The sequence below is a fragment of the Oncorhynchus clarkii genome, chromosome 9 (assembly GCF_045791955.1).
Source record: "Oncorhynchus clarkii lewisi isolate Uvic-CL-2024 chromosome 9, UVic_Ocla_1.0, whole genome shotgun sequence".
Classification (NCBI taxonomy): domain Eukaryota; kingdom Metazoa; phylum Chordata; class Actinopteri; order Salmoniformes; family Salmonidae; genus Oncorhynchus; species Oncorhynchus clarkii.
In genome coordinates this window covers 16,036,220-16,064,154 of record NC_092155.1, presented here as the reverse complement: position 1 = coordinate 16,064,154, position 27,935 = coordinate 16,036,220, and the positions used below count along the sequence as shown (strand labels likewise).

At 41.8% G+C, this 27,935-nt stretch overlaps 3 protein-coding genes across 3 annotated transcripts; all 3 read right to left on the bottom strand.

Annotated features, from left to right (window-relative positions):
* Positions 1-2,827: 2,827 nt before the first annotated feature.
* LOC139415996 (Fc receptor-like protein 5) lies at positions 2,828-18,327 on the bottom strand. The gene is made up of 18 exons (XM_071164224.1): positions 18,055-18,327; positions 16,743-17,015; positions 16,292-16,564; positions 15,878-16,198; positions 15,504-15,782; positions 14,690-14,932; positions 13,523-13,633; positions 13,381-13,405; positions 13,224-13,297; positions 12,922-12,972; positions 12,729-12,812; positions 12,267-12,329; positions 11,026-11,100; positions 4,358-4,429; positions 3,880-3,942; positions 3,490-3,564; positions 3,262-3,318; positions 2,828-2,972 (listed from the first exon to the last, which is right to left on the bottom strand). Exons 2-18 carry the CDS (start codon positions 16,918-16,920, stop codon positions 2,965-2,967), a joined length of 2,052 nt encoding a protein of 683 aa, XP_071020325.1. The 5' UTR covers positions 16,921-17,015; positions 18,055-18,327; the 3' UTR covers positions 2,828-2,964.
* LOC139417472 (neural cell adhesion molecule 1-like) lies at positions 17,148-22,699 on the bottom strand. The gene is made up of 6 exons (XM_071166754.1): positions 22,167-22,699; positions 20,784-21,047; positions 20,108-20,392; positions 18,725-18,988; positions 18,136-18,333; positions 17,148-17,203 (listed from the first exon to the last, which is right to left on the bottom strand). The coding sequence occupies exons 1-6, from the start codon at positions 22,171-22,173 to the stop codon at positions 17,148-17,150; spliced, it is 1,074 nt and encodes a 357-aa protein (XP_071022855.1). The 5' UTR covers positions 22,174-22,699.
* Positions 22,190-26,173, bottom strand: LOC139417471 (B-cell receptor CD22-like). Its single transcript, XM_071166753.1, has 8 exons — positions 26,134-26,173; positions 25,984-26,058; positions 25,387-25,668; positions 24,831-25,088; positions 24,463-24,747; positions 22,843-23,103; positions 22,365-22,451; positions 22,190-22,230 (listed from the first exon to the last, which is right to left on the bottom strand). Exons 1-8 carry the CDS (start codon positions 26,171-26,173, stop codon positions 22,190-22,192), a joined length of 1,329 nt encoding a protein of 442 aa, XP_071022854.1.
* Positions 26,174-27,935: the final 1,762 nt, after the last annotated feature.

Below are 27,935 nucleotides of genomic sequence, written 5' to 3'. Positions count from 1 at the left end.
AATAATTAATATACAATTAAAAACACTGCCACCATGGGGCACTCTGTTCACAACGTTGACAAAAGCAAACCGCTCACAAACAGGATGCCATACCCAATACAGTTAACCGTTATTAATCTGTGAAGAGCAAACTTCTCCAGCGTGCCATCGAAGGTGAGCATTGCCCTCTGAAGTCGGTTACAACACCAAAGAGCAGTCAGTTCAAGACCCTGGTGAAGACGACGAGCAAAAAGATACGTTACCCTGAGACAGATTCTGACACATTTTTTGGTGGAAACCCAGAGTTTCATCAGGTGTCCGGAAGTCTCAGACCATCCCACAGGTGAAGAAGCCGGATGTGGAAGTCCTGGGCTGACGTGGTTACACGTAGTTGTGAAGACGGTTCTCTGAAACAACGTTGGAGGTGGCTTATGGTGGAAAAATAAACATTAAATTATCTAGCAACAGCTCAGGTGGACATTCCTGCAGTCAGCATGGCAATTACACGCTCCCTCAACTTGAGACATCTATGGCATTGTTGTCACGTTCCGACCATAGTTCTGTTATTTTATTCTTTGTTTTAGTATGGTCAGGGTGTGAGTTGGGGTGGGCAGTCTGTTTTTCTATGTTGGTTTTTGTGTTCGGCCTAGTATGGTTCTCAATCAGAGGCAGGTGTCGTAAATTGTCTCTGATTGAGAATCATACTTAGGTAGCCTAGCTTTCACTTTTGGTTTGTGGGTGTTTGTTTCCGTGTGAGTGTTTGGGCCACATGGTACTGTTTCGGTTTTGTAAATTCACGTTGTCATTTATTGTTTAGTGTTCTGAGTTTTAATTAAACTTCCTCATGAACACTTACCGCGCTGTGCTTTGGTCCTGACCTCCTTCCACCTACGACGACACTCGTTACAGAAACACTCACTTCTCCGCCTCTCTATTCGCCTCCAGCTCTGCTTTGGAGCGGCGATATTCCCCTGGCTGTGCCCAGGGTCCTTTGCCGTCCAGAATCTCCTCCCAAGTCCAGTTCTCCAAATATCGCTGCATCTCCTGCTGCTGCCCGTTACCACGCTGTCTGGTCCTCTGGTGGTGGGTGTTTCTCTTCCGGGACGGGACAGTTTCGTACATTATACGTTTATTGTTTTTTATTTCGTAGTGTTCAGTTTATGTTTTAAAATAAACATTATGGACACTTAACATGCTGCGTTTTGGTCCTCCGATCCTTCTCGCTTATCCTTACAATAAATAGTGTTGTGTGACAAAATAGCACAGTTTAGAGTGGTATTTTACTGTCCCCAGCACAAGCACCACCTGTGTAATGATCATGCTGTCAGGTGTACGGATTATATTGGCAAAGGAGAAATGTTCACTAACAGGGATGTAAACACATTTTCCCAAAACATTTTTGAGAAAAAGCTTTTTGTGTGTATGAAACATTTCAGCTCATGAAACGTGGGACCAACACTTTACATGTTGTGTTTTATATTCTTGTTCAGTATATACACTATATGGCCAAAAGTATGAGAACACTTGCTCGTCAACCCTCTAATTCCAAAATCAAGGGCATTAATTTGGAGTTGGTCCCCCTTTTGCTACTATAATAGCCTCCACTTTAATGGGATATCTTTCCACTAGATGTTGGAAAATTGCTGTGGGGAATTGCTTCCATTCAGCCACAAGAGCATTAGTGAGGTAGGACAATGATGTTGGGCGATTAGGTCTGGCTCGCAGTCGGCGTTCCAAATCATTCCAAAGGTGTTCAATGAGGTTGAGGTCAGGGCTCTGTGCAGGCCACAACAATCTCGACAAACCACTTCGGTACAGACCTCGCTTTGTGCACAAACTATTGCCACAAAGTTGAAGCACAGATTTGTATAGAGTGTCATTGTATCCTGTAGCGTTAAGATTTCCTTTCACAGGAACTGAGGGGCCTAGCCCGAACCATGAAAAACAGCCCCACACCATTATTCCTTCCCCACCAAACTTGACAGTTTCACTATGATGCATAGGGACAGGTAGTGTTCTCCTGCATCCGCAAAACCCAGATTCGTCCGTCTGACTCCTAGATGGTGAAGCGTGATTCATCACTCCAGAGAACACATTTCCAATGTTCCAGAGTCCAATTGTGGCGAGCTTTACGCCACTGCAGCTGATGCTTGGCATTGCGCATGGTGATCTTAGGCTTGTGTGCGACTGCTCATCCATAGAAACCCATTTCATGAAGTTCCCGACTAGCAGTTCTTGTGCTGACTTTGCTTTTGTGAGCTCGTGTGGCCTACCACTTCACGGCCGAGTAGTTGTTGCTCCTAGACGTTTCCACTTCCCAATAACAGCACTTGCAGTTGACCAGGGCAGACATTTTAAAGAACGGACTTGTTGAAAAGGTGGCATCCAATAACGATTCTACGGTGAAAGTGACAGTTCATCAGTACCAGCCATTCTACTGCCAATGTTTGTCTTTGGAGATCGCATTACTGTGCTCGAATTTATACCCGTCAGCAAGGGGTGTGGCTGTAATAGCAGAATCCACTTGTGTGTCCACATACTTTTGGCTGTGTAGTGTAATATTCTATCATCTGAGTGACAGAAGTAATAAACCAAAGACAATACATGCCAATAGATTTACAACAACTCAATACACAATTTAATACACAATACACTTGCTGTAGCTACAGATAATAATCATAACACCATATCATTGTTTCAAAACCTGTTGCAGTTATACACAGTTAAACCAATATTAAATAAAATATATTTGTTGATATATATATATATATATATATATATATATATATATATATAGATAGATAGATAGATAGAGATATATATAGATAGATAGATAGATAGAGATATATATATATATATTAATCCTTTATGTGTGTGTGTGTGTGTGTATCTGTGGGTGTGGTTGTGTGTCTGTGTGCGAATGTGTGAATAATCTATATTCCCAGGTATTTCCTGCTCCTCCTCTGATGTGTCCCTCCATCTCCCTCAAGGACCTGTAACATATCACCACACAAAGTTATTTATCCCTCCATCTCCCTCAAGGACCTGTAACATATCACCACACAAAGTTATTTATCCCTCCATCTCCCTCAAGGACCTGTAACATATCACCACACAAAGTTATTTATCCCTCCATCTCCCTCAAGGACCTGCATGATGTAAAGAAATCCCCTAAAATTAAAACTGAGATATACTTCAAATAGATTCATTAGAATATGATATCAGAACATTAGTTTCATATTTCTATCATTTTAGTATCAATAATTATTCTATTATTCTTACCGGGGCATGACCGTGGCTTCAATTGAGAATAGACTGAATCTGCCTCGGGTGGGGTTGCTGTTTTTGTAGGGGGATAAACATCAGCATAATATAATAGTTATATTCAGAATCATTAACAAAATAATACCCAGACTAATATACAGAATAACATCCATTTATTCAATATGGGGTCAAAGAGTTACGAGGTTCTGATAGGGGGAATATGGAAGATGGGATGTCCAGTCTTACCTCTCTTCTTCTTGGTTTTGACCTTCTTTTGGAGGTCAACCTCAGCATAGGTCACATCAACAGGTCCAGCTGCTGCTGACAATGGACATTTCCAGTCAACAAATGGAATTAGGATGGAATTAATGCTTAATGCATATTCTGCTTCCCAAATGGCCAGCCAGTATCTTCAGACAATTTAGTTGCAAAATAATATTTGCTTTGAGAGTGCAAATCCAAACGTATGTTAACATCAACACTATAATCTAACATTCGTCACATGGATGATAAAAATGTAACATGTGATCAGAAACCTTTTCTCACCAGTTTGTCAGGACATACTTAGATATACTCTAATATGAGAGATATAGTGTAGTTTCATACACTATAATAGATTTGCTGATTTAGTCTTACCGGGGACTGTGTATGGCTTCACTAGAGAATAGACTGAATCTGTCTCTGGTGGGGTTGGTGTTTCTGTAGGAGGATAAACATCAGAATAGTACACAGTAATATACAGAAATATACAGAATAATATAGAGTTATATACAGAAAAATATCTAGAATAATGAACAGAATAATAAACAGTTATATACAGAATAACATCCAGAAAAATATCCAGGTGTATACAGAATAATATACAGCTATTCAACACAGGGTCAAAGAGGTGTGAGGATTTAACCTTGTATTACAGTGTAGAGAAACTTGCAAAACTTTCCGGATGTTGGTACGAGGTTAGTGAGGATTATGATGGTTGGAATATGGAAGGAGAGATGTCCAGTCTTACCTCTTTTCTTATATTCAGAATAATATATACATTTATCCACTATGGGGTCAAATAGATATGAGGTTCTGATAAGGGGAATATGGAGGGAGGGATGTCCAGACTTACCCCTCTTCTTCTTGGCTTTGGCCTTTCTTTGGAGGTCAACCTCAGCATAGGTCACATCAACAGATCCAGCTGCTGCTGACGGTGGACATTTACAGTCAACAACCTAAGAAATTAGCTTATCGCATATTCTGTCTCTTCGTCCCAAACATCACAATACCATCAGATCTCAGAGAGAGGTAATGTAGGTGTAGAGCATAGTAGTGAATTTGAGAGTTCCAGTCCAGCCTTCATCTACAAATTAAATCGTATTTGTCACGCCGAATACAAGTGTAGACCTTACCGTGAAATGCTTACTTACAAGCTCTTAACCAACAATGCAGTTAAAGAAAGAGTTAAAACAATATTTACTAAATAAACTGAAGTAAAACATGTACTAAAAAGTAACGTAATGAAATAACAATAACGAGGCTATATACAGGGGGTACCGAGTCAATGTGCGGGGGTACAGGTTAGTCGAGATCATTTGTACATGTAGGTAAAGTGAGTACATGTAGGTAAAGTGACTATGTATAGATAATAAACAGCGAGTAGCAGCAGTGTAAAAACAAAGGTCTGGGTGGACCTTTGATTAATTGTGCAGTAGTCTTATGGCTTGGGGTAGAAGCTGTTAAAGAGCCTTTAGGACGTAGACTTGGCTCTCCTGTACTGCTTACTGTGCGGTAGCAGAGAGAACACTGGAGTCTTTTTTGTGCCTTCCTCTGACATCGTCTAGTAAATAGGTCCTGGATGGCAAGAAGCTCGGCCCCAGTGATGTACTGGGCTGTACGCACTACCCTCTGTAGCGCCTTACTGTCAGATGCCGAGCAGATGCCATACCAGGCGGTGAGCAACCGGTCAGGATGCTCTCGATGGTCCAGCTGTGTAACTTTGAGGATCTGGGGACCCATGCGAAATCTTTTCAGTCTCCTGAGGGGGAAAATGTGTTGTCGTGCCCTCTTCACGACTGTCTTGGTGTGTTTGGACCACGATAGTTTGTTGGTGATGTGGACCAAGGAACTTGAACTCTCAACCTGCTCCACTCCAGCCCGTCAATGTGAATGGGGATGTGTTCAGCCCTCCTTTTCCTGTAGTCCACGATCATCTCCTTCATCTTGCTCAAGTTGAGGGAGAGTTTGTTGTCCTGGCACCACCCTCTGCAACTGGATGTTGGACTTCTTGATGGACCGCACCCCTCCAACACCATAATTAAGTTTGCTGATGACACAACAGTGATATGCCTGACCACCGACAATGACGAGACAGTTTATAGAGAGTAGGTCTATTCTCTCATTGAGGTCGGTGATCAGGCATACCACTTGTGTCGTCAGCAAACTTAATGATGGTGTAGGAGTTATGCTTGAGCACACAGTCTTCAGGGAACAGGGAGTACAGGAGGGGACAAAGTACACAACCCTGAGGGGCCCTCGTTTTGAGGATCAGTGTGGCAGATGGGTTATTGCCTACCGTTACCACCTGAGGGCGGTCCATCAGGAAGTCCAGGATTCAGTTGCAGAGGGAGGTGTTTAGTCCCCGGGGTCCTTAGCATAGTGAGGAGCTTTGTTGGCACTATGGTGTTGAATGCTGAGCTGTAATCAATGAAAGCATTCTCACATACGTGTTCCTTTTGTCCAGGTGGGAAAGGGCATCTGTGGATCTGGGAAACTTGCAGCTAGGTTTCCCATTGTAGTCCATAATAGTTTGCAAGCTCTGCCACATCCGATGAGCGTCAGAGCTGGTGTAGTAGGATTCAATCTCAGTACTGTATTGATGCTTTGCCTGTTTGATGGTTAGTCTGAGAGCATAGCAGGATTTTATTAAGTGTCCGGATTAGTATCCCAGTCTTTGAAAGCAACAGCTCTAGCTTTTAGCTCGGTGCAGATGTTGCCTGTAATCCATGGCTTCTGGATGGGATATGTACGTAGGGTGGCTGTGGAGGCGACGTCGATGCACTTATTGATGAAGCCGGTGACTCAGGTGGTATACTCCTCAATGCCATTGGATGAATCCCGGAACATATTCCAGTCTGTGCTAGCAAAACAGTCCTGTAGAGTAGCATCCGCGTCATCTGACCAGTTAAGTAATTGAGCGAATCACTGGTACTTCTTGCATTAGTTTAATCTGGAGAATAGAATTATGGTCAGGTTTGCCAAATGGAGGGCGAAGGAGAACTTTGTATGTGTCTGTGTGTGGCGTAGACTTCATAGATATAGGACATCGCTCACCAGCTGTTATTCACAAAGACACACACTCCCCCACCCTTGTCTTTACAGAGGTAGCTGTTTTGTCCTGCCGATGCACGGAAACCCAGCCAACTGTAAATGATCCGTGTCGTCATTCAGCCACTACTCGGTGAAACATAAGATGATACAGTTTTTATTGTCCTGTAAGTAGGATAGTATGGAATGGAGTATGTCCTTCGCATCGGACTCATTAAAGAAAAAAATTGTCATCCAGTTCGAGGTGAGTAATCACTTTTCTGATATCCAGAAGTTATTTTCGGTCATAAGAGACGGTAGCAGCAACATTATGTACACAATAAGTTGCAAACAATGCGGAAAAAAACACAAAATAGCACAGTTGGTTAGGAGCCTGTTAAACTGCAAACATTCCCTTCATCCCCTTTTTCACTGAACTTCCGCAATACGGATTTAATCGAGTTCTTAGTCTTACCGGGGGCTGTGCATGGCTTTACTTTAGAATAGACTGAATCTGCCTCAGGTGGCGTTGCTGTTTTTATAGGGGGTGATAATAAAATATCAGAAAACATTTACAGTTATACAAAACATTATACCGTGGCATTGTTGAATACTAATTTCTGATTGGCTTGAAGGGCATTCTAGAGCATGCATGATTTTGATGTATAAACTGGGTGGTTCAACCCCTGAATGCTGATTGTGGGGGGCGGGGGGCGGTGTTGCAATCTACTGCAAAGATAGCCTGCAGAGTTCTGTCCTACTATCCAGGTCTGTACCCAAACAATTTGAACTTCTACTTTTAAAAATCCACCTCTCTAAAAACAAGTCTCTCACCGTTGCCGCCTGCTATAGACCACCCTCTGCCCCCAGCTGTGCTCTGGACACCATATGTGAACTGATTGCCCCCCCATCTATCTTCAGAGCTCGTGCTGCTAGGCGACCTAAACTGGAACATGCTTAACACCCCAGCCATCCTACAATCTAAACTTGATGCCCTCAATCTCACACAAATTATCAATGAACCTACCAGGTACCTCCCCAAAGCCTTAAACACGGACACCCTCATAGATATCATCCTAACCAACTTCCCCTCTAAATACACCTCTGTTGTCTTCAACCAAGATCTCAGCGATCACTGCCTCATTGCCTGCATCCGTAATGGGTCAGCGGTCAAACGACCTCCTCTCATAACTGTAAAACGCTCCCTGAAACACTTCAGCGAGCAGGCCTTTCTAATCGACCTGGCCGGGGTATCCTGGAAGGATATTGACCTCATCCCGTCAGTAGAGGATGCCTGGATATTTTTTAAAAATGCCTTCCTAACCATCTTAAATAAACATGCCCCATTCAAGAAATTTAGAACCAGGAACAGATATAGCCCTTGGTTCTCCCCAGACCTGACTGCCCTTAACCAACACAAAAACATCCTATGGCGTTCTGCATTAGCATCGAACAGCCCCCGTGATATGCAGCTGTTCAGGGAAGCTAGAAACCATTATACACAGGCAGTTAGAAAAGCCAAGGCTAGCTTTTTCAAGCAGAAATTTGCTTCTTGCAACACTAACTCAAAAAAGTTCTGGGACACTGTAAAGTCCATGGAGAATAAGAACACCTCCTCCCAGCTGCCCACTGCACTGAAGATAGGAAACACTGTCACCACTGATAAATCCACCATAATTGAAAATTTCAATAAGCATTTTTCTACTGCTGGCCATGCTTTCCACCTGGCTACTCCTACCCCTGTCAACAGCACTGCACCCCCAACAGCAACTCGCCCAAGCCTTCCCCATTTCTCCTTCTCCCAAATCCATTCAGCTGATGTTCTGAAAGAGCTGCAAAATCTGGACCCCTACAAATCAGCCGGGCTAGACAATCTGGACCCTTTCTTTCTAAAATTATCTGCCGAAATTGTTGCCACCCCTTTTACTAGCCTGTTCAACCTCTCTTTCGTGTCGTCTGAGATTCCCATAGCTTGGAAAGCAGCTGCGGTCATCCCCCTCTTCAAAGGGGGGGACACTCTTGACCCAAACTGCTACAGACCTATATCTATCCTACCATGCCTTTCTAAGGTCTTCGAAAGCCAAGTCAACAAACAGATTACCGACCGTTTTGAATCTCACCATACCTTCTCTGCTATGCCATCTGGTTTCAGAGCTGGTCATGGGTGCACCTCAGCCACGCTCAAGGTCCTAAACGATATCTTACCCGCCATCGATAAGAAACATTACTGTGCAGCCGTATTCATTGATCTGGCCAAGGCTTTCGACTCTGTCAATCACCACATCCTCATCGGCAGACTCAACAGCCTTGGTTTCTCAAATGATTCCCTCGCCTGGTTCACCAACTACTTCTCTGATAGAGTTCAGTGTGTCAAATCGGAGGGTCTGTTGTCCGGACCTCTGGCAGTCTCCATGGGGGTGCCACAGGGTTCAATTCTTGGACCGACTCTCTTCTCTGTATACATCAATGAGGTCGCTCTTGCTGCTGGTGAGTCTCTGATCCACCTCTACGCAGACGACACCATTCTGTATACTTCCGGCCCTTCTTTGGACACTGTGTTAACAACCCTCCAGGCAAGCTTCAATGCCATACAACTCTCCTTCCGTGGCCTCCAATTGCTCTTAAATACAAGTAAAACTAAATGCATGCTCTTCAACCTATCGCTACCTGCACCTACCCGCCTGTCCAACATCACTACTCTGGACGGCTCTGACTTAGAATACGTGGACAACTACAAATACTTAGGTGTCTGGTTAGACTGTAAACTCTCCTTCCAGACCCATATCAAACATCTCCAATCCAAAGTTAAATCTAGAATTGGCTTCCTATTTCGCAACAAAGCATCCTTCACTCATGCTGCCAAACATACCCTTGTAAAACTGACCATCCTACCAATCCTCGACTTTGGCGATGTAATTTACAAAATAGCCTCCAATACCCTACTCAACAAATTGGATGCAGTCTATCACAGTGCAATCCGTTTTGTCACCAAAGCCCCATACACTACCCACCATTGCGACCTGTACGCTCTCGTTGGCTGGCCCTCGCTTCATACTCGTCGCCAAACCCACTGGCTCCATGTCATCTACAAGACCCTGCTAGGTAAAGTCCCCCCTTATCTCAGCTCGCTGGTCACCATAGCATCTCCCACCTGTAGCACACGCTCCAGCAGGTATATCTCTCTAGTCACCCCCAAAACCAATTCTTTCTTTGGCCGCCTCTCTTTCCAGTTCTCTGCTGCCAATGACTGGAACGAACTACAAAAATCTCTGAAACTGGAAACACTTATCTCCCTCACTAGCTTTAAGCACCAACTGTCAGAGCAGCTCACAGATTACTGCACCTGTACATAGCCCACCTATAATTTAGCCCTATCAACTACCTCTTTCCCAACTGTATTTTATTTATTTATTTTGCTCCTTTGCACCCCATTATTTTTATTTCTACTTTGCACATTCTTCCATTGCAAAACTACCATTCCAGTGTTTTACTTGCTATATTGTATTTACCTTGCCACCAAGGCCTTTTTTGCCTTTACCTCCCTTCTCACCTCATTTGCTCACATTGTATATAGACTTGTTTATACTTTATTATTGACTGTATGTTTGTTTTACTCCATGTGTAACTCTGTGTTGTTGTATCTGTCGAACTGCTTTGCTTTATCTTGGCCAGGTCGCAATTGTAAATGAGAACTTGTTCTCAACTTGCCTACCTGGTTAAATAAAGGTAAAATAAAATAAATAAATAAAATAAATTGTCTGACAGCCGTAGTATATCAGACCGTATACCACGGATATGAAAAAACATTGCTCTAATTACATTGGTAACCAGTTCATAATAGCAATAAGGCACCTCGGGGGTTTGTGATATATGGCCAATATACATTGGCTAAGGGCTGTGTCCATGCACTCCACGTTGGGCCATGCTTAAGAACAACAACCCTTAGCCCTCGGTATATTGGCCATATACCTCACCTCCTCTGACCTTATTGCTTAAATAATGCACTGCAATATTCAATGGCTATGAAGTTAATTCTTACATGTCCTATGTTTAAGCTGCTGTTGAAAAGTCAAATTAATAACATCATTAGCATTGTTGAATTTGATTTTCAGAATTACATGCTAGGAGGATGGTTAATTAGCTAAGCTAGCAAGTCTCTTTGTTTGGTTAGCAAGGCAACTACTGTAGCTATCTAGTAACTTGCTAGCTAGCTACTTCATTGGATCTTGAATACATTTCTACCGGTAAATGAACACATTTTTACTGTGTTAAATTATAGCCGTGGTACAAGCGAGATAATCAACTCAGGGCTCTATGCGTTCTATGGAAAAAAATGCAACTCTGTGGAAGGTTGGTGAATTTGTTTTCCTGCAACCTTATACGGAGATGCATTATTTATAAAGAACAACCTTTCACACCATGCATCATTTTCCAAAGAATGCGTAGCCCCTCTTTGGTTATCCCTTAGAAATATAGCTATTCAACAATATTTACCTCTCTTCTTCTTGGCTTTGGCCTTGTTTTTGAGGTCCACCTCAGCATAGGTGACATCAACAGGTTCAGCTGCTGCTGACAATGGACATTTTCAGTCAACAAATTAAATTAGTTTATTGCATATTCTGCCACTTCATCTGAAACTACAAAATTGCACATTTTGATTTAACTTCTTGCTCCTACTTGAGACGTCTGCGTCTCAAGTAGGCACCTGGAAATGCAAATGCGCTACGCCAAATGCTAAATGTACTCGTTAAAACTCAAACATTAATTAAAATATACATGTAGGGTATTGAATTAAAGCTACACTCGTTGTGAATCTAGCCAACAAGTCAGATTTTTAAAATGCTTTTCGGCGAAAGCATGAGAAGCTATTATCTGATAGCATGCAACACCCCAAAATGCCTGAAGGCGACGTAAACAAAATAATTAGCGTAGCCGGCGCTACACAAAAACGCAGAAATAAAATATAAAACATTCATTACCTTTGATGATATTCTTTGTTGGCACTCCTATATGTCCCATAAACATCACAAATTGGTCTTTTTCCCGATTAAATCCGTCCATGAATGCCCAAAATATCAATTTGTATGGCCTGTCTGCATCACGAAAAAAGCTCTCTTCCAACACGCAACGTCATGTTTAAAAATTATATAAGTTGCCTATATTCTTTGACAAAAAACTTCAACCTACTTTTATAACCCAACTTTAGGTATTTGTAAACGTTAATAAGCGATCAAATTGATCACTGGGCGATCTGTATTCAATAGCAGCTACAAAAGAAAACAGTGTCCATTTTTCAATCTTCCAAAATCGATTGAGGTAGGCTGGATGGAATCAAGGATCTATTCGTAATGTCTCAATGGATTTTTGTCAATGAAAATTACGTTTTTGACGACATCGTGTGGAAGCTGTAGGAATTGCATCCGTCTCCATATTAAATTTGGTTTCCTTTAAATAATCCATGAAAGGGGCACATGTATACTTTTTTCAGATTTCAGTGACCAGTTTTTCTTGCGCTTTTCGATTAAACACACGCTCTGTTACAGTCACAGACGTGATTTAACCAGTTTTAGAAACTTCAGAGTGTTTTCTATCCACACATACTAATCATATGCATATACTATATTCCTGGCATGAGTAACAGGACGCTGAAAAGTTGCGCGATTTTTAACAGAATGTTCGAAAAAGGAGGGGGTAGGATAAAGAGGATGACTGGCAACTTGCAGACTGGGTCTTACCTGTCGCTTTGCCTGTTTTTACCACAGAGTAGACTGGATTTTTAGCTGAATCAGCTAGTTTTTCTGAAGAGGAGGAAGAAGAGCAGAGAATTTGTCAATTAGTACATTTTTTATATATATATACACAGTATGTGTAATTTTTATACAACAACTGGGATGATAAACCAAATATGAGCGACACCAACCACTTATCGTTGGAATTTTTGCTGATATTGTTTATTACCATAAGTAGCTTATAAATATTTATTATACTGTAGTTTGAATTTCGATGCTCTGCAATTTCACCGAATGTTGGCCAGGTGGGACGGTAGCCTGCCCATAAGAAGTTAAATTAACTCAGTACATTTATCACAATATGGATTTTTTTGTCCACGTCGCCTGGTTCTTTTTTGTACATTATTTTAACTCTTCATGGACACTGCACATTTTTTTTTAAATAAATGTATGTCACAGTTGAGTCACCTTTCTTTTTTTTGTCCAACTTTTTCAGTTGAATCTGGGCGTAAGTCACATGACTTGGTCCAGCAGCAGAAACACCAGCAACATCTGAGACATAATACACAAACACCTCCACTTAGTCAAACTCTACATGTCATATTAAATGAAGAGCAGCAGACTACTACACATTCATATTGAAAACATTACATTACACTACCATTATCATTGTTGTCTGAGGAATTGATTGTATCGTAGATGTTAGCGTCACCTGTTGGTCAAAGAAGAGAGAGACAGGTTAGTTAGGTTGTTTGCCTAGGGGCATGTTGTTATCAGGCTTGGGGTCAATTTCATTTAAATTCCAGTCAATTCAGGAAGAATAATGCATTTGTTTTACTTTCTGAATTGACCAGAATTAAAGTTTTGACCCCAAAGCTGGATGTTATAAAAAGTACTTATTGATGAGTCAGTGTATGAGGTTACATAGAGAGGAGTGGTAGAGGTCTGGGCTGAGAGACTGACCATGTTGCTGATGTGTATACCCAGATCCTTGGTCCTGTTGGGGGCCCTGGTTGGTGCTCTGGGGCTGAGGGGGCCTACAGGGAGAGAGATACTCAGCATAAGAAGTACAGAGAAGATGATATACTGTATGTATCAATATAGAGACCGGTGTACTCACCAGAATATTCTGTTGGAACAGGAACCTGTAATGACAAACACATTGTGTTATGTACTGAACTTCCTCCACCTATTTCTATTTAGACATTTTACATTAATTTTCCATTAATTTTCCATTAAATGAGAAATTATAAAAGTCTCACCTTTGCTGTTTTTATATCTCACCAACAGCACCAGAAGAATGACCAGTAGGACACCAGCAACAAGCAGACCCACAACCACTCCAACTAGGACTGATGTAGAGGATCCAGGAGCTACAACTGGAGAGACTGGAGAGGGAACAGCACAACACCATCAGACTCTGAGTTGGAAAATAAATAAAGTAATTCAATTCCTGTATGTATCCGAGACTGGAGAGACTGGAGAGAGAACAGGACAGACTCAGAGAGGTTATATGGGTTTACAGTATAAAGCATGAAAAGAAAGCAGGCTGGCCCGTCTTTTGACAATTTAGTTAAAAGATCATATTTTCTAGGTCTGTAAATCGCAAACTATATTAAAAACTTCTTATGGCTGGGATCCCGTTAACGGGATCGATGTGACAATTTCAAATTCCAAATTTTTCAAATTCAAAACAACAGAAATCTCATAATTACAATTCCTCAGACAAACAAGTATCTTACACCATTTTAAAGATAAACTTGTTGTTAATCCCACCACATTGTCCGATTTCAAAAAGGCTCTATGACGAAAGCACAACATATCATTATGTTCGGTCAGCACCTATTCACAGAAAAACAGCAATTTTTCCAGCCAAAGAGAGGAGTAAGAAAGTCAGAAATAGAGATAAAATGAATCACTAACCTTTGATGAGTGTCATCATCAGATGACACTCATAGAACTTCATGTTACAGAATACATGTATGTTTTGGTTGATAAAGTTCATATTTATATCCAAAAATCTCAGTTTACATTGGCGCGTCATGTTCAGTAATGTTTTGCCTCCAAAACATCCTGTGATTTTGCAGAGAGCCACATAAATTTACAGAAATACTCATAATAAACATTGATAAAAAGATACAATTATTACACATGGAACTTTAGTTAAACCTCTCCTTAATGCACCGCTGTGCCAGATTTCAAAGAAACTTTACGGAAAAAGCAGAGTGTTTTCTATCCAAATCCACTAATAAAATGCATATATTAGCAACTGGGCCTGAGTAGCAGGCAGTTTACTCTGGGCACCTTATTCATCCAAGCTATTCAATACTGCCCCCAGCCATAAGAAGTTTTAACATCAACACTTAAATCACGTTTTTAACACAGATAATAAAAAGGTAACTTAGTTGTGATCATACACATTTTCTCACCTCTCACTGTCACCCAGCTCTCTGGTGATTCTCCTTCACCAGATTTACACTTATAGAATCCTTCATCTGACTTGGATACTGTAAGGATGGTCATCTCTCCTGTGGTCTCATTCTTGATGAGTACTCCGTCTTTGAAGAAATCAGCCTTGAAGTTTGATCTGATTGTCCGGTATTTACAGCACAGAGTCACAGAGTCTCTTTCAGTCACAGGATGGACAGGGCTCTCCAGGATCACAACACCACCTGTGTAACATAATATATCAACAATACTGTAAATCTGGAGTCATCACTCACAATACATCAACATCTTATGAGCTTGTATTTTATGATATGCAGTCATTCAGTTAAAGAATGTAATGACCTGGCTAGATCATAAATTAACAGATATCCAGACAGAGGATTCAGTTGACGAATTCCCAGTTTATTAACCCAACTCAACACAGGCTACTGTTTGAACGTAGCCCACGCCAAATAAATCAAGGATCACAGTATAAAATAACAGTGACCATCTCTGGTTAAGGCAACACTTAAGAGAGAGAACAATGGTTAAGCATGGTCTTAAAGTTGCGGTGTTCCACACCCCTGCAAAACCCTCCCGCCACCCCACAAACTACAAGGATGCCCGGCACTGGAACATTCCAGGCTCGCCCGTGGTTGGCAGATAGCAGGTTGACTGACATGTAGGGCCCCGCAAACACTGGGTACTGTTAAGTCCAACACAACAAACAAACAGCATAACTTATAACACACATCTGTCTGTGCGGGTCGCTACAATATGTAAAACATTTTATTGAGTGTTGTACAATAGACATACCATTTACTGTGATGTTGACAGCATTGCTGTACTCTCCTGATCTAGACTCACACCAGAACACTCCACTGGACCATGTGTATGTGGACCTGATGGTACATGTAGACCCTGTTACTGATCCCCAGTTAGAGACACACCCCGACTTCACTCTTCTCTCTCTGTAGCTCATCAGTCTCCATCCAGTAGAGTTCCCCTTCTCCTCACAGCTCAGTGAGAGAGACTTTGATGTAAAGTGTTGAGTTGTGTTGGGATTTACTGTAAGAGACACTAAAGGCTGCAGATCTGAAACAAAGAGAGACAGAGACAAACCTATAGGTATATAGACACATGAGGGTGACTTAAAGATGATTTAATACAGTTCCAATGCAGTTAGTTACCTCCTGACCAGAGAAACTGAGGTTCACTGTAGAGTGTGTCATAGACTGGGTCTCCTCTCCCAGCTCTACACACATATCCTCCTGTGGGAGTAGGACCAGCAGGGATCAGAGTGTAGGAGTCTTCACTAGTCCCATTGTCAGATAGGGGCTGTAGAGAGTAAGACTTGTCTGATAGGGAGGGTAACCCAGCTCTGTAGGGAACAGTCCTGTACCAGGAGAACCTCCAGCCTGTAGACGTCTTGTCAACTTCACAGCTCAGAGACACTGAGTCTCCAGGGTTCAGCCACTGAGGAGAGATACTCAGGACAGGTTTAGGTTGATCTGTGATTTGATAGAGGACAGGTTTCAACCTTTCAGTCTTAGAAAGTATTCTAGTGAACCCAATTTATTTTATACATGATTAGATAGACTTACCAGACACAGTCAGTTTTACAGCTTCACTGGTCTTGGATAACTTGTTTCCCTTTACACCCTCACAGGTATATGAACCACTGTTAGACCTGTAGACAGGACTGATTCTGTACTCAGGCTTTGTGTTAAAGGGGCTGAATAACTGACTATTATGATACCATATGTAGTTCCAGTCAGAGTCTCCTCCTCCCTGTATGTCACATCTCATAGTAACAGTCTCTCTAATGAATATATGGGTCCAGTTTGGTTGGAGGGTCAGAACAGCAACAGGCCTCTCTGGACAGACACAACACAGACAACTGACTCAAAAAACAGTTGCACAATTTGAAATGTATTTATTTATCAATAGGTCTACTCATGAATATAGCTTCAAGTTATCAGACAAAACATTATACCCTAGATTACTTTCTATCCACAATAACAACCATTTATCATAAAACTGTTTTCGACTCACCAGTAATGTTTATCTGGACTGGGTCACTGTACAGGGTGTAGTAGACTGGGTCTCCTCTCCCAGCTCTGCACCAGTACTGTCCTCCATCAGAGACACTGACCCTGCTGAGTGTGTAGGAGTATCCAGAGGTTGTGGTTACTGGTGTAGAGTCTGGTGTGTGTCTGTACCAGTAAAACATCCATCCAGAAGACTCTACAGTACAGCTCAGTGTCACTCTGTCTCCTGTGAATATGTTCTCTTTGTCTGAACTCAGTGTGGCCGTCGGATGACTATCTGTTGGAATCAAGAAACGTGTGTGATGTATCTGGAAAACATGGATCTGATCTGAGGCATGATATGTCCTCTTGATGGATAACTGATTAAAATTCAGTGAGGCAGAATAGTCTACAGACACACATAAAATGTCTACATGACTGACTTGGAGGCAAAAGAAACACACACCTGTTTAGATGAGGTGCTGGCTAGTGGAGTAAAACACTTGAAAAAGAGTGTCAAAGGGCACACACACAGGTGTCTGTAATTATGGCAGGGTGTGGCTTGATATCATTGGTTAATTTAAAGATATAAATATAAAAACATAAATGAAAGCATATGTTCATAGATACAATGTGACTACCTGGGCCTACAAGCATGTACAATGAATAGAAAAATCACAATAATCACTAGAATGGCTTCAGATCAAAGTCTACATTGAGACTGAAGGCAGCAAGCATCTTGAAATTAAAGATCCAGGCAGCCTCTCATTTGAACAATACATTGTCGCGGTCACCCCCTCTCCTATGGAGGGTGGCGTGTTCGATGCCAATATAACGTAGGGACGAAATTGAGTGGTTCGCTTACAAAACGTCGGCCGCGATTGGATACGTCAAGTTTTTGGACCATCGTATAGAACATTGTCCTCACACAAAATCAGAATTGATTTGACGTGTGGCAGGTTGCATATTAAATCTCAGGTGCTCAGAACAAGAGGTAAGAAAAGCATGGAATGCCTGGAGCTGTGATTGTGAGATAGAAGAGAGTGATTGTGATTGGCTGCAGGTAGAAAATAAGTCTTACTTCTAAAAGTAGTATGTGCAGGTGAGCAGCCTACATGTTCAGTTAAAATACCACGATTAGGGTTTCTAAAACACTTTAACATGTCTACCTTACTGTAACTCTAAATCGTTGCACTGAGTTGAAGGCACAAAATATGACCGTTAATTAAGCAAGGAGACTTGGGCAGGGTTCAATATCTTACATGATAAATTAAACATGATTGACTCAACAACAACAACAGAGTCTATCTGTATGACAACATAACAAAGTAACTCACCTTTTACAGTAAGAGTAATAGCATTACTTGGATGTGAAGATGTGGGTCTAGACACTCTGTTCCCTTCACACCAGTACTGACCCTGGTCAGACACACCAGCTCTACTGATGTGAGAGACTCCAATGTTACTGTAACCAGACTGGGATACTACATTGTCCTTCCTGTCTTTGAAACACTTATAGTTCCAGCTACTGTCAGATCCTACTGAACACGTCAGAGTAACTGTCTCTCCAGGGAACACAGGGTTGGGTTTTACAGTCAGTGTAGCTTTGGGCAGAGCTGAAGAAACAGAGCAGAACACATGTGGATACATACCTGGTAATTCAGTTGTTGCTGTAACATTGTGATAAAGGTATATTTTACATATGGGTGTGTTGACTCCATTCAGTTAGAATTTACAGTGTATATATCTGTATTTAGATTAACCCTCATTGGCTCTGAATTTACAAAGTCCAGATTGAAGACAAACAGTGAGCTCACCAGTGACAATGATGGGGAGAGAAAATCTGAGATAAGTACTTCTGACACTCACTTATATAAACTGTCCATTCCATGAGTACAAACGACCCACTCTTATCAGCAGGACGGGTAAGGACTGACATATCAGATTGTTAATCAAGCAAAGATGGTTTTTCATCCTTAGGTAAATTATGGAAAGATATGTACTCACCAGTGACGATGATGGGGAGAGCTGAGCTGTAATATGACATTTGGGGCCGACTTCTCCTCCTCCCAACACACTGGTACTGACCAGCCTGGTCAGGGAGAGAGATGGTGATGGTTGTTCTGGTCTGAATGAGAAGCTCTTCTCTGTATCTGAACCAGCGGTACGTCCAGTCTGTGTAGTCTGATATGTCACACTGCAGAGTGACTGTCTCTCCAGGGTAGAGGAGACCCTGTGGAGTGACTATCTTCACTGAGGCCATGGGCAGAGCTGTGGAAACAGTTATATGAAGACGAATGCAGTCAGAGCAACAATCTTTCCAAAGTAGGATCTGACTTCAGTAAGTAGTACGGTAACTATTATTTTAGACATATAAACTATATATGCAAAAGTATGTGGACACGCTTTCAAATTAGTGGATTCGGCTTTTTCAGCCACACTCGTTGCTGACGTGTATAAAATCAAGCACACAGCCATGCAATCTCCATAGACAAACCTTGGCAGTAGAATGGCGTTACTGAAGAGCTCAGTGACTTTCAATGTGACACCGTCATAGGATGCCACCTTTCTAACAAGTCAGTTCGTCAAATTTCTACCATGCTAGAGCTAACTGTAGTCAACTGTAAGTGTTGTTATTGTGAAGTGGAAACGTCTAGGAGCAACAACGGCTCAGCTGCAATGTGGTAGGCCACACAAGCGCACAGAACAGGACTGCCGAATGCTGAAGTGAGGAGCGCGTAAAAATAGTCTGTCCTCGGTTGAAACACTAACTACTGCGTTACAAATTGCCTCTAGAAGCAAACTCAGCACAATAAATGTTTGTCGGAAGCTTCATGATATGGGTTTCCATGTCCGAGAAGCCGCATACAAGCATAAGATAACCATGCTCAATGCCAAGCGTCGGCTGGAGTGGTGTAAAGCTCACAGCCATTGGACGCTAGAGCAGTGGAACAGATTCTCTGGAGTGATGTCCACCGGTCAAATCTGGGTTTGGCTGATGCCAGGGGAAGCTACCCACCCAAATGCATAGTGCCAACTGTAAAGTTTGGTGGAGGTGGAATAATTTCCTGGGGCTGTTTTTCATGGTTTGGGCTAGGTCCCTTAATTCAAGTGAAGGGAATTCAAAATGCTACAGAATACAATGACCTTCGAGACGATTCTGTGCTTCAACTTTGTGGCAACAGTGTGGGGAAGGCCCTTTCCTGTTTTAGGATGTCAATACCCTCCCGTACAGAAAGCGAGGTCCATACATAAATGGCTTGTCGAGATCGGTGTGGAAGAACTTGACTGGCCTGCACAGAGCCCTGACCTTTACCCCATCGAACACCTTTGGGATTAATTGGAATGCCGACTGCCAGCCAGTTCTAATCGCCCACCAAAGTTACTCACCATTCATGGTGATAGTGACAGGATCACTGTTGATTGATGATATGGATCTGGACTGGATCTCTCCCTGACACAAGTAGAGACCCTGGTCAGACTCAGCAACTCTGCTGATGTTGAGGGTGTCTCCTGTTATAGTGTGTCTGACAGACTGGGATACTACATTATCATTCCTGTATTTGTACCACTGATAGCTCCAGCTACTGTCAGACCCTACTGAGCACGTCAGACTAACTGTCTCTCCAGGGAACACAGGGTTGGGTTTTACAGTCAGTGTAGCTTTGGGCAGAGCTGAGGAAACAGAGCAGAACACATGTGGATACATACCTGGTAATTCAGTTGTTGCTGTAACATTGTGATAAAGGTATATTTTACATATGGGTGTGTTGACTCCATTCAGTTAGAATTTACAGTGTATATATCTGTATTTAGATTAACCCTCATTGGCTCTGAATTTACAAAGTCCAGATTGAAGACAAACAGTGAGCTCACCAGTGACAATGATGGGGAGAGAAAATCTGAGATAAGTACTTCTGACACTCACTTATATAAACTGTCCATTCCATGAGTACAAACGACCCACTCTTATCAGCAGGACGGGTAAGGACTGACATATCGGATTGTTAATCAAGCAAAGATGGTTTTTCATCCTTAGATAAATTATGTAAAGATAGGTACACACCAGTGACAATGATGGGGAGAGCTGAGCTGTAATATGACATTTGGGGCCGACTTCTCCTCCTCCCAACACACTGGTACTGACCAGCCTGGTCAGGGAGAGAGATGGTGATGGTTGTTCTGGTCTGAATGAGAAGCTCTTCTCTGTATCTGAACCAGCGGTACGTCCAGTCTGTGTAGTCTGATATGTCACACTGCAGAGTGACTGTCTCTCCAGGGTAGAGGAGACCCTGTGGAGTGACTATCTTCACTGAGGCCATGGGCAGAGCTGTGGAAACAGTTATATGAAGACGAATGCAGTCAGAGCAACAATCTTTCCAAAGTAGGATCTGACTTCAGTAAGTAGTACGGTAACTATTATTTTAGACATATAAACTATATATGCAAAAGTATGTGGACACGCTTTCAAATTAGTGGATTCGGCTTTTTCAGCCACACTCGTTGCTGACGTGTATAAAATCAAGCACACAGCCATGCAATCTCCATAGACAAACCTTGGCAGTAGAATGGCGTTACTGAAGAGCTCAGTGACTTTCAATGTGACACCGTCATAGGATGCCACCTTTCTAACAAGTCAGTTCGTCAAATTTCTACCATGCTAGAGCTAACTGTAGTCAACTGTAAGTGTTGTTATTGTGAAGTGGAAATGTCTAGGAGCAACAACGGCTCAGCTGCAATGTGGTAGGCCACACAAGCGCACAGAACAGGACTGCCGAATGCTGAAGTGAGGAGCGCGTAAAAATAGTCTGTCCTCGGTTGAAACACTAACTACTGCGTTACAAATTGCCTCTAGAAGCAAACTCAGCACAATAAATGTTTGTCGGAAGCTTCATGATATGGGTTTCCATGTCCGAGAAGCCGCATACAAGCATAAGATAACCATGCTCAATGCCAAGCGTCGGCTGGAGTGGTGTAAAGCTCACAGCCATTGGACGCTGGAGCAGTGGAACAGATTCTCTGGAGTGATGTCCACCGGTCAAATCTGGGTTTGGCTGATGCCAGGGGAAGCTACCCACCCAAATGCATAGTGCCAACTGTAAAGTTTGGTGGAGGTGGAATAATTTCCTGGGGCTGTTTTTCATGGTTTGGGCTAGGTCCCTTAATTCAAGTGAAGGGAATTCAACATGCTACAGAATACAATGACCTTCGAGACGATTCTGTGCTTCAACTTTGTGGCAACAGTGTGGGGAAGGCCCTTTCCTGTTATAGGATGTCAATACCCTCCCGTACAGAAAGCGAGGTCCATACATAAATGGCTTGTCGAGATCGGTGTGGAAGAACTTGACTGGCCTGCACAGAGCCCTGACCTTTACCCCATCAAACACCTTTGGGATTAATTGGAATGCCGACTGCCAGCCAGTTCTAATCGCCCACCAAAGTTACTCACCATTCATGGTGATAGTGACAGGATCACTGTTGATTGATGATATGGATCTGGACTGGATCTCTCCCTGACACAAGTAGAGACCCTGGTCAGACTCAGCAACTCTGCTGATGTTGAGGGTGTCTCCTGTTATAGTGTGTCTGACAGACTGGGATACTACATTATCATTCCTGTATTTGTACCACTGATAGCTCCAGCTACTGTCAGACCCTACTGAGCACGTCAGACTAACTGTCTCTCCAGGGAACACAGGGTTGGGTTTTACAGTCAGTGTAGCTTTGGGCAGAGCTGAGGAAACAGATCAGAAATCATGTGGATACATACCTGGTAATTCAGTTGTTGCTGTAACATTGTGATAAAGGTATATTTTACATATGGGTGTGTTGACTCCATTCAGTTAGAATTTACAGTGTATATATCTGTATTTAGATTAACCCTCATTGGCTCTGAATTTACAAAGTCCAGATTGAAGACAAACAGTGAGCTCACCAGTGACAATGATGGGGAGAGAAAATCTGAGATAAGTACTTCTGACACTCACTTATATAAACTGTCCATTCCATGAGTACAAACGACCCACTCTTATCAGCAGGACGGGTAAGGACTGACATATCGGATTGTTAATCAAGCAAAGATGGTTTTTCATCCTTAGATAAATTATGTAAAGATAGGTACACACCAGTGACAATGATGGGGAGAGCTGAGCTGTAATATGACATCTGGGGCCGATCTCTCCTCCTCCCAACACACTGGTACTGACCAGCCTGGTCAGGGAGAGAGATGGTGATGGTTGTTCTGGTCGGACTGCGAAGCAGTTGGTTGTCTATAAACCAGTAGTACGTCCAGTCTGTGTAGTCTGATATGTCACACTGCAGAGTGACTGTATCTCCAGGGTAGAGGACAAACTGAGGAGAGATACTCACTGATGCTCTGGGTAGAGCTGTGGAAACACAGTTAAATATGAAGACAAATGTAGTCAGAGCACCAATCTTTCCAATGTAGGGTCTTACTTTTGTAAGTAATATGGTAACTTATATTTTGGATTTACATACACACTGGAAATGTCCCCTATAAACTGTGCGCAGGCAGGCACGGGGAACTACCATGTGCATAAGAAATATCAGCCCAAGCAAAGAAGCATGAGATTGATTTTCCATTTAGCTAACACTATCAACATGTCAATCTAGTCTGGGGATTGTGATCGAATCAACGCAATGTTAGCCACTTTCAATATGACATACCTAAACAACACGAACTATGCAAGCCACAGTATGCAAAACTAACTGTGCAAGAGATTTTCCTGTCGGCAGAGCACACTGGTGTAGGATTGTATTACACTGACAGGCACAACTCAGACCCATACGCTACACAGACCGGTGCGCCATAACCTATCAGGGCTGCAGAAGGCCTATTATGTAAATAGCAATTGCCACATAAAATATGGATCTGAGCCATTCAACAATGGGGGACTGGTGGCCTCCTACAAGAGCACAACATGTGTGCATTTCTAGCCATCTTTGAAAAAAGAGTCAGGTAAAGAGCTATTTTTTAAGTCTTAAAGGGGCAGTGTTGTATTTTGAGATGATCTTGAATAGGCTAAGTAGCCAATAGGCAGAGCGTCTGATTTTCAGTCACCTCCTTGTCTGAAGTACATTAGAGGGAACATTTGCACACAGACCATGTCGACATACACTGAGTGTACAAAACATTAGGAACACCTGCTCTTTCCATGACAGACTGACCAGGTGAATCCAGGTGAAAGTTACGATCCCTTATTGATGTCACTTGTTAAATCCACTTCAATTAGTGTAGATGAAAGGGAGGAGACGGGTTAAAGAAGGATTTTTAAACCTTGAGACGATTGAGACATGTATTGTGTATGTTTGTCATTCAGAAGGTGACTGGGAAAGACAAAATATTTAAGTGCCTTTGAAAGGGGTCTGGTAGTAGGTTCCAGGTGCACCGGTTTGAGTGTGTCAAGAACTGCAACACTGCTGGGTTTTTCACGCTTAACAGTTACTCGTATGAGTCAACATTGGTGCACCACCTAAAGGACATCCAGCCAACTTCACACAACTGTGGGAAGCATTGGAGTCAACATAGGCTAGCATCCGTGTGGAACGCTTTGGAAACCTTTAGAGTCCATGCCCCAATGAATTGAGGCTGTTCTGGGGGCAAAAGGGGGTGCAAATCAATATTAGGAAGGTGTTCCTCATGTTTTGTACACTCAGTGTATGTAAAAAATTATATTAATAGTGTCCATCTCTATGACAGAAAAACACACTACAAAGTAACTCACCATTCATGGTGATAGTGACAGGATCACTGATGATTGATGATATGGATCTGGACTGGATCTCTCCCTGACACCAGTAGAGACCCTGGTCAGACTCAGCAGCTCTACTGATGTTGATGGTGTCTCCTGTGATAGTGTGTCTGACAGACTGGGATACTACATTATCATTCCTGTCTTTGTACCACTGATAGTTCCAGATACTGTCAGACCCTACTGAACACATCAGAGTAACTGTCTCTCCAGGGAACACAGGGTTTGGCTTCACAGTCAGTGTAGCTTTGGGAAAGGCTGAGGAAACAGAGATTAGACACATACATTGGCTATTTCAAATTACACTGATATAGTGATACAAGCAATTGTAGGGAACTTACCAGTGACATTTATGGTGACATAATCACTGGGTTGTGACCTCTGGGGATGATCTCTCCTCTTCCCTTCACATCTGTACTGACCAGTCTGAGTGATGGGGAATGTGATGCTTTTACTGGTCTGACTGGGAAGCTGTTGGTTGTCTCTGAACCAGAGGTGCCTCCAGTTTGTGTAGTCTGGTATGACACACTGCAGACTGACTGTCTCTCCAGAGTAGAGGAGACCCTGAGGAGAGACACTCACTGAGGCCACAGGCAGAGCTGTAGAAAGACACATGAAGTTAGTTGATTCATACATAGAATCTGATCTATCATGATTAAATGTAGTTAGTTGATTCATAAATAGAATCTGCTCTATCATGATTAAATGTAGTTAGTTGATTCATACATAGAATCTGCTCTATCATGATTAAATGTAGTTTGAGAACCAATCATTCCAAAGTATGATCACCATACTTCTTTAATGAAATACGTCTTTGTTTTTCTATCATAACTATGAATACTGACACACAGACCATGATTGACTTAATATAAATAGTGTCTGTATGACACTACTCACCATTGAGAGTGATAGTGACAGGGTCACTGATGGATGAAGAAGTGGGTCTGGACTCTCTCGCTCCCTGACACCAGTAGGGACCCTCATTCACTGTTGATCCATTGATAGTGAGATTGTCTCCTGTTATAGTGTGACTGACAGACTGGGATACTACATTATCATTCCTGTCTTTGTACCACTTATAGCTCCAGATACTGTCAGACCTTACTGAACACATCAGAGTAACTGTCTCTCCAGGGAACACAGGGTTTGGCTTCACAGTCAGTGTAGCTTTGGGCAGAGCTGAGGAAACACACAGCAGATGTTTTTACAACAACTAAACAGCATCCTTAAAATTGTGCCCAATGTCAAGTGGTTATAAGAATGGAAGCACAGATGTGAATGAGAGATAAGATGACGTACGTGTCACTGTCAGTCTGACTTCATCACTCCATTTAGAATCCTGCTGCTGATGTGATCCCAGACAACTGTAGTCACCACTGTGGGAAAACTCAGCTGCACTGATAATACATTCATGTTCTTTCTGTGGACATTGATCTGGACTGGGTGTTAACCATCTGTACTCCCAGTCAGTGACTCCTCCCCCCTGTATGACACATCTGAGAGTGACAGACTCTCCACTGAATATCTGGGAGCTGTTGGGGTGTATGGTCAGAACAGCCTTTGCCACTCCTGCACAAAATCAAACCAGCATGATACACATGTTATTTCGAGACACTAAAAACTCAAAATATGTCAAGCCAAAACCAACTTTAAAAATGATAAATAAAGAAATAGGATGAAGCATTAAGAGATGGAGTCTTGATGAAGTGAACAAATATCTACCATCATCATCTTCAGAGTGTCCAGAGTTGATGTGTGTATTCAGCACTAAAACAAAGAAAGTCACATTGCACCAATATTAGCTCTAAATAAAAAACATGCCATATTCATGTTACTGATCACCACATACTCTATACTTACTGTACTTTATTTTAAAGGTGCAATCTGCAAATTTCACAAAGAGTTTAGCACTTTTAAATGAATAATAGCCATTCATTCTGAAAGAGTATAACTTTTAATTGCCTCATTAGGAAAAAAACGTGATTCCACATCAAATCAAATGTTTTGGAACACTACACATACCAAATCAAATTGTATTTGTCACGAGCACCAAATACAAAAGGTGTAGTAGACCTTTCAGTGAAATGCTTACTTACAAGCCCTTAACCAACAATCCAGTTCAAGATAGAGTTAAAAAAATATTTAGTCAATAAACTAAAGTAATAAATAGTCAAATTAAAAGAACAGGCACCACACTGCCAGGTCTCTGACCTCCTCCCTATACGCTTTGCCTATTTGATGGTTCGTCTGAGGGCATAGTGAGATTTCTTATAAGTGTCCGGATTAGTGTACCATTACAGCCTAGTATGTCAACTGCATCACAGCCTGATACCGACAATTACCCTGCCCACACCTTAATGGACATTTTGTATTTTCATTGTCACAGTTATAAATATGTATATATTATTTTGTATGTTTTTATTATTGTTTCATTTAAACCTGAACTGTTGGATCTCAGAGTTTAAGTATTTCACTGTACACTGCAATTACATCTGTGACCTTATGCATGTGACTAAATCAACAACTAATCTAAATGCAACATGTCCTCACAAGCATTTCGCAAAACCCGCAAAAACATCTGCTAAACATGTGTATGTGACCAATAAAATGTGATTTGATTGAAACTCACAATATCTTGGTTCATGGCACTGATTTCACCTGTATTCCTAAATGTTGAACTTTACTGTAAATCTCAGTTTTGTTTAAAATACACTCAATAAAACCTATTATATTTATCATAGTTATTCAGGAGTAACATTAAAACAGAATAATATGCCCCACCAACATTAGACAACTATACAGAAAACCTTTACATTTCTGAATCCAGGAAATTAAATCCATGATGACAGAATAGTCAGATTAACTGAGAACTAAAATAGCAGTGCAGATGTCATTATTTTGCAAAGTGCGTAGATGTATACAAACAATTCATCTGTGGGGGACTTCTGAGAATGCAGAAGTACAGACTCTTTAGCGCAGCAGAAAGATCAGCGTACCCCAAATGTAGAGGTTGTGAGTTTCAAATCCCAGGTGGGGGCATATTGAAGTGATCATGTCAAATGTACAGCATGTCACTCACCTTAACTCCTACACCATTTAATTACATCCCTTGCAAAAAAGACACAGGTGAAATGTGCGCTTTCACATTAAAATTACATTTTCACATGTGAAACAACTGTTTTTCACATGTGAAAACAAGAGACGTGAGGTAAATCTTGAAACCATATGTGAATTGCAACAATTTCACGTGTGAAAAACTTTCACATGGGAAAACCTAACTCGGTAGAATTGTATTTTCACGTGAAAAAAATTGTAAATTTGAAAATTTTAATTTGCTGTTTTAGTTGTGAAAATGTTATCACGTTTAGTTTCATGGTATCACGTTGAAATTATGTAACCCCATGTCTCTTTTATTTCACAAGATCATGTGCTAAAATATTTGTAGT

Excerpts from the sequence above, each read along its gene's own strand:
- LOC139415996 (XM_071164224.1), bottom strand. The coding sequence starts at position 16,920 with ATGTTTTACTGGTACAGACACACACCAGACTCTACACCAGTAACCACA. Across the intron at positions 15,783-15,877 it reads TCAGTTTCTCTGGTCAGGAG|ATCTGCAGCCTTTAGTGTCT; the intron begins GTAACTAACTGC and ends TCTTTGTTTCAG. Across the intron at positions 11,101-12,266 it reads AAAAACAGGCAAAGCGACAG|CAGCAGCTGAACCTGTTGAT; the intron begins GTAAGACCCAGT and ends GTCCATTGTCAG.
- LOC139417472 (XM_071166754.1), bottom strand. Across the intron at positions 18,989-20,107 it reads TGTCACTATCACCATGAATG|CTCTGCCCATGGCCTCAGTG; the intron begins GTGAGTAACTTT and ends CTGTTTCCACAG. Across the intron at positions 18,334-18,724 it reads TCTCCCCATCATCGTCACTG|CTCTGCCCAAAGCTACACTG; the intron begins GTGAGTACATAT and ends CTGTTTCTTCAG.
- LOC139417471 (XM_071166753.1), bottom strand. The coding sequence starts at position 26,173 with ATGCTTCATCCTATTTCTTTATTTATCATTTTTAAAGTTG. Across the intron at positions 25,669-25,983 it reads AGAGTCTGTCACTCTCAGAT|CTCTGCCCAAAGCTACACTG; the intron begins GTGTCATACAGG and ends GTGTTTCCTCAG. Across the intron at positions 25,089-25,386 it reads TGTCACTATCACTCTCAATG|CTCTGCCTGTGGCCTCAGTG; the intron begins GTGAGTAGTGTC and ends GTCTTTCTACAG.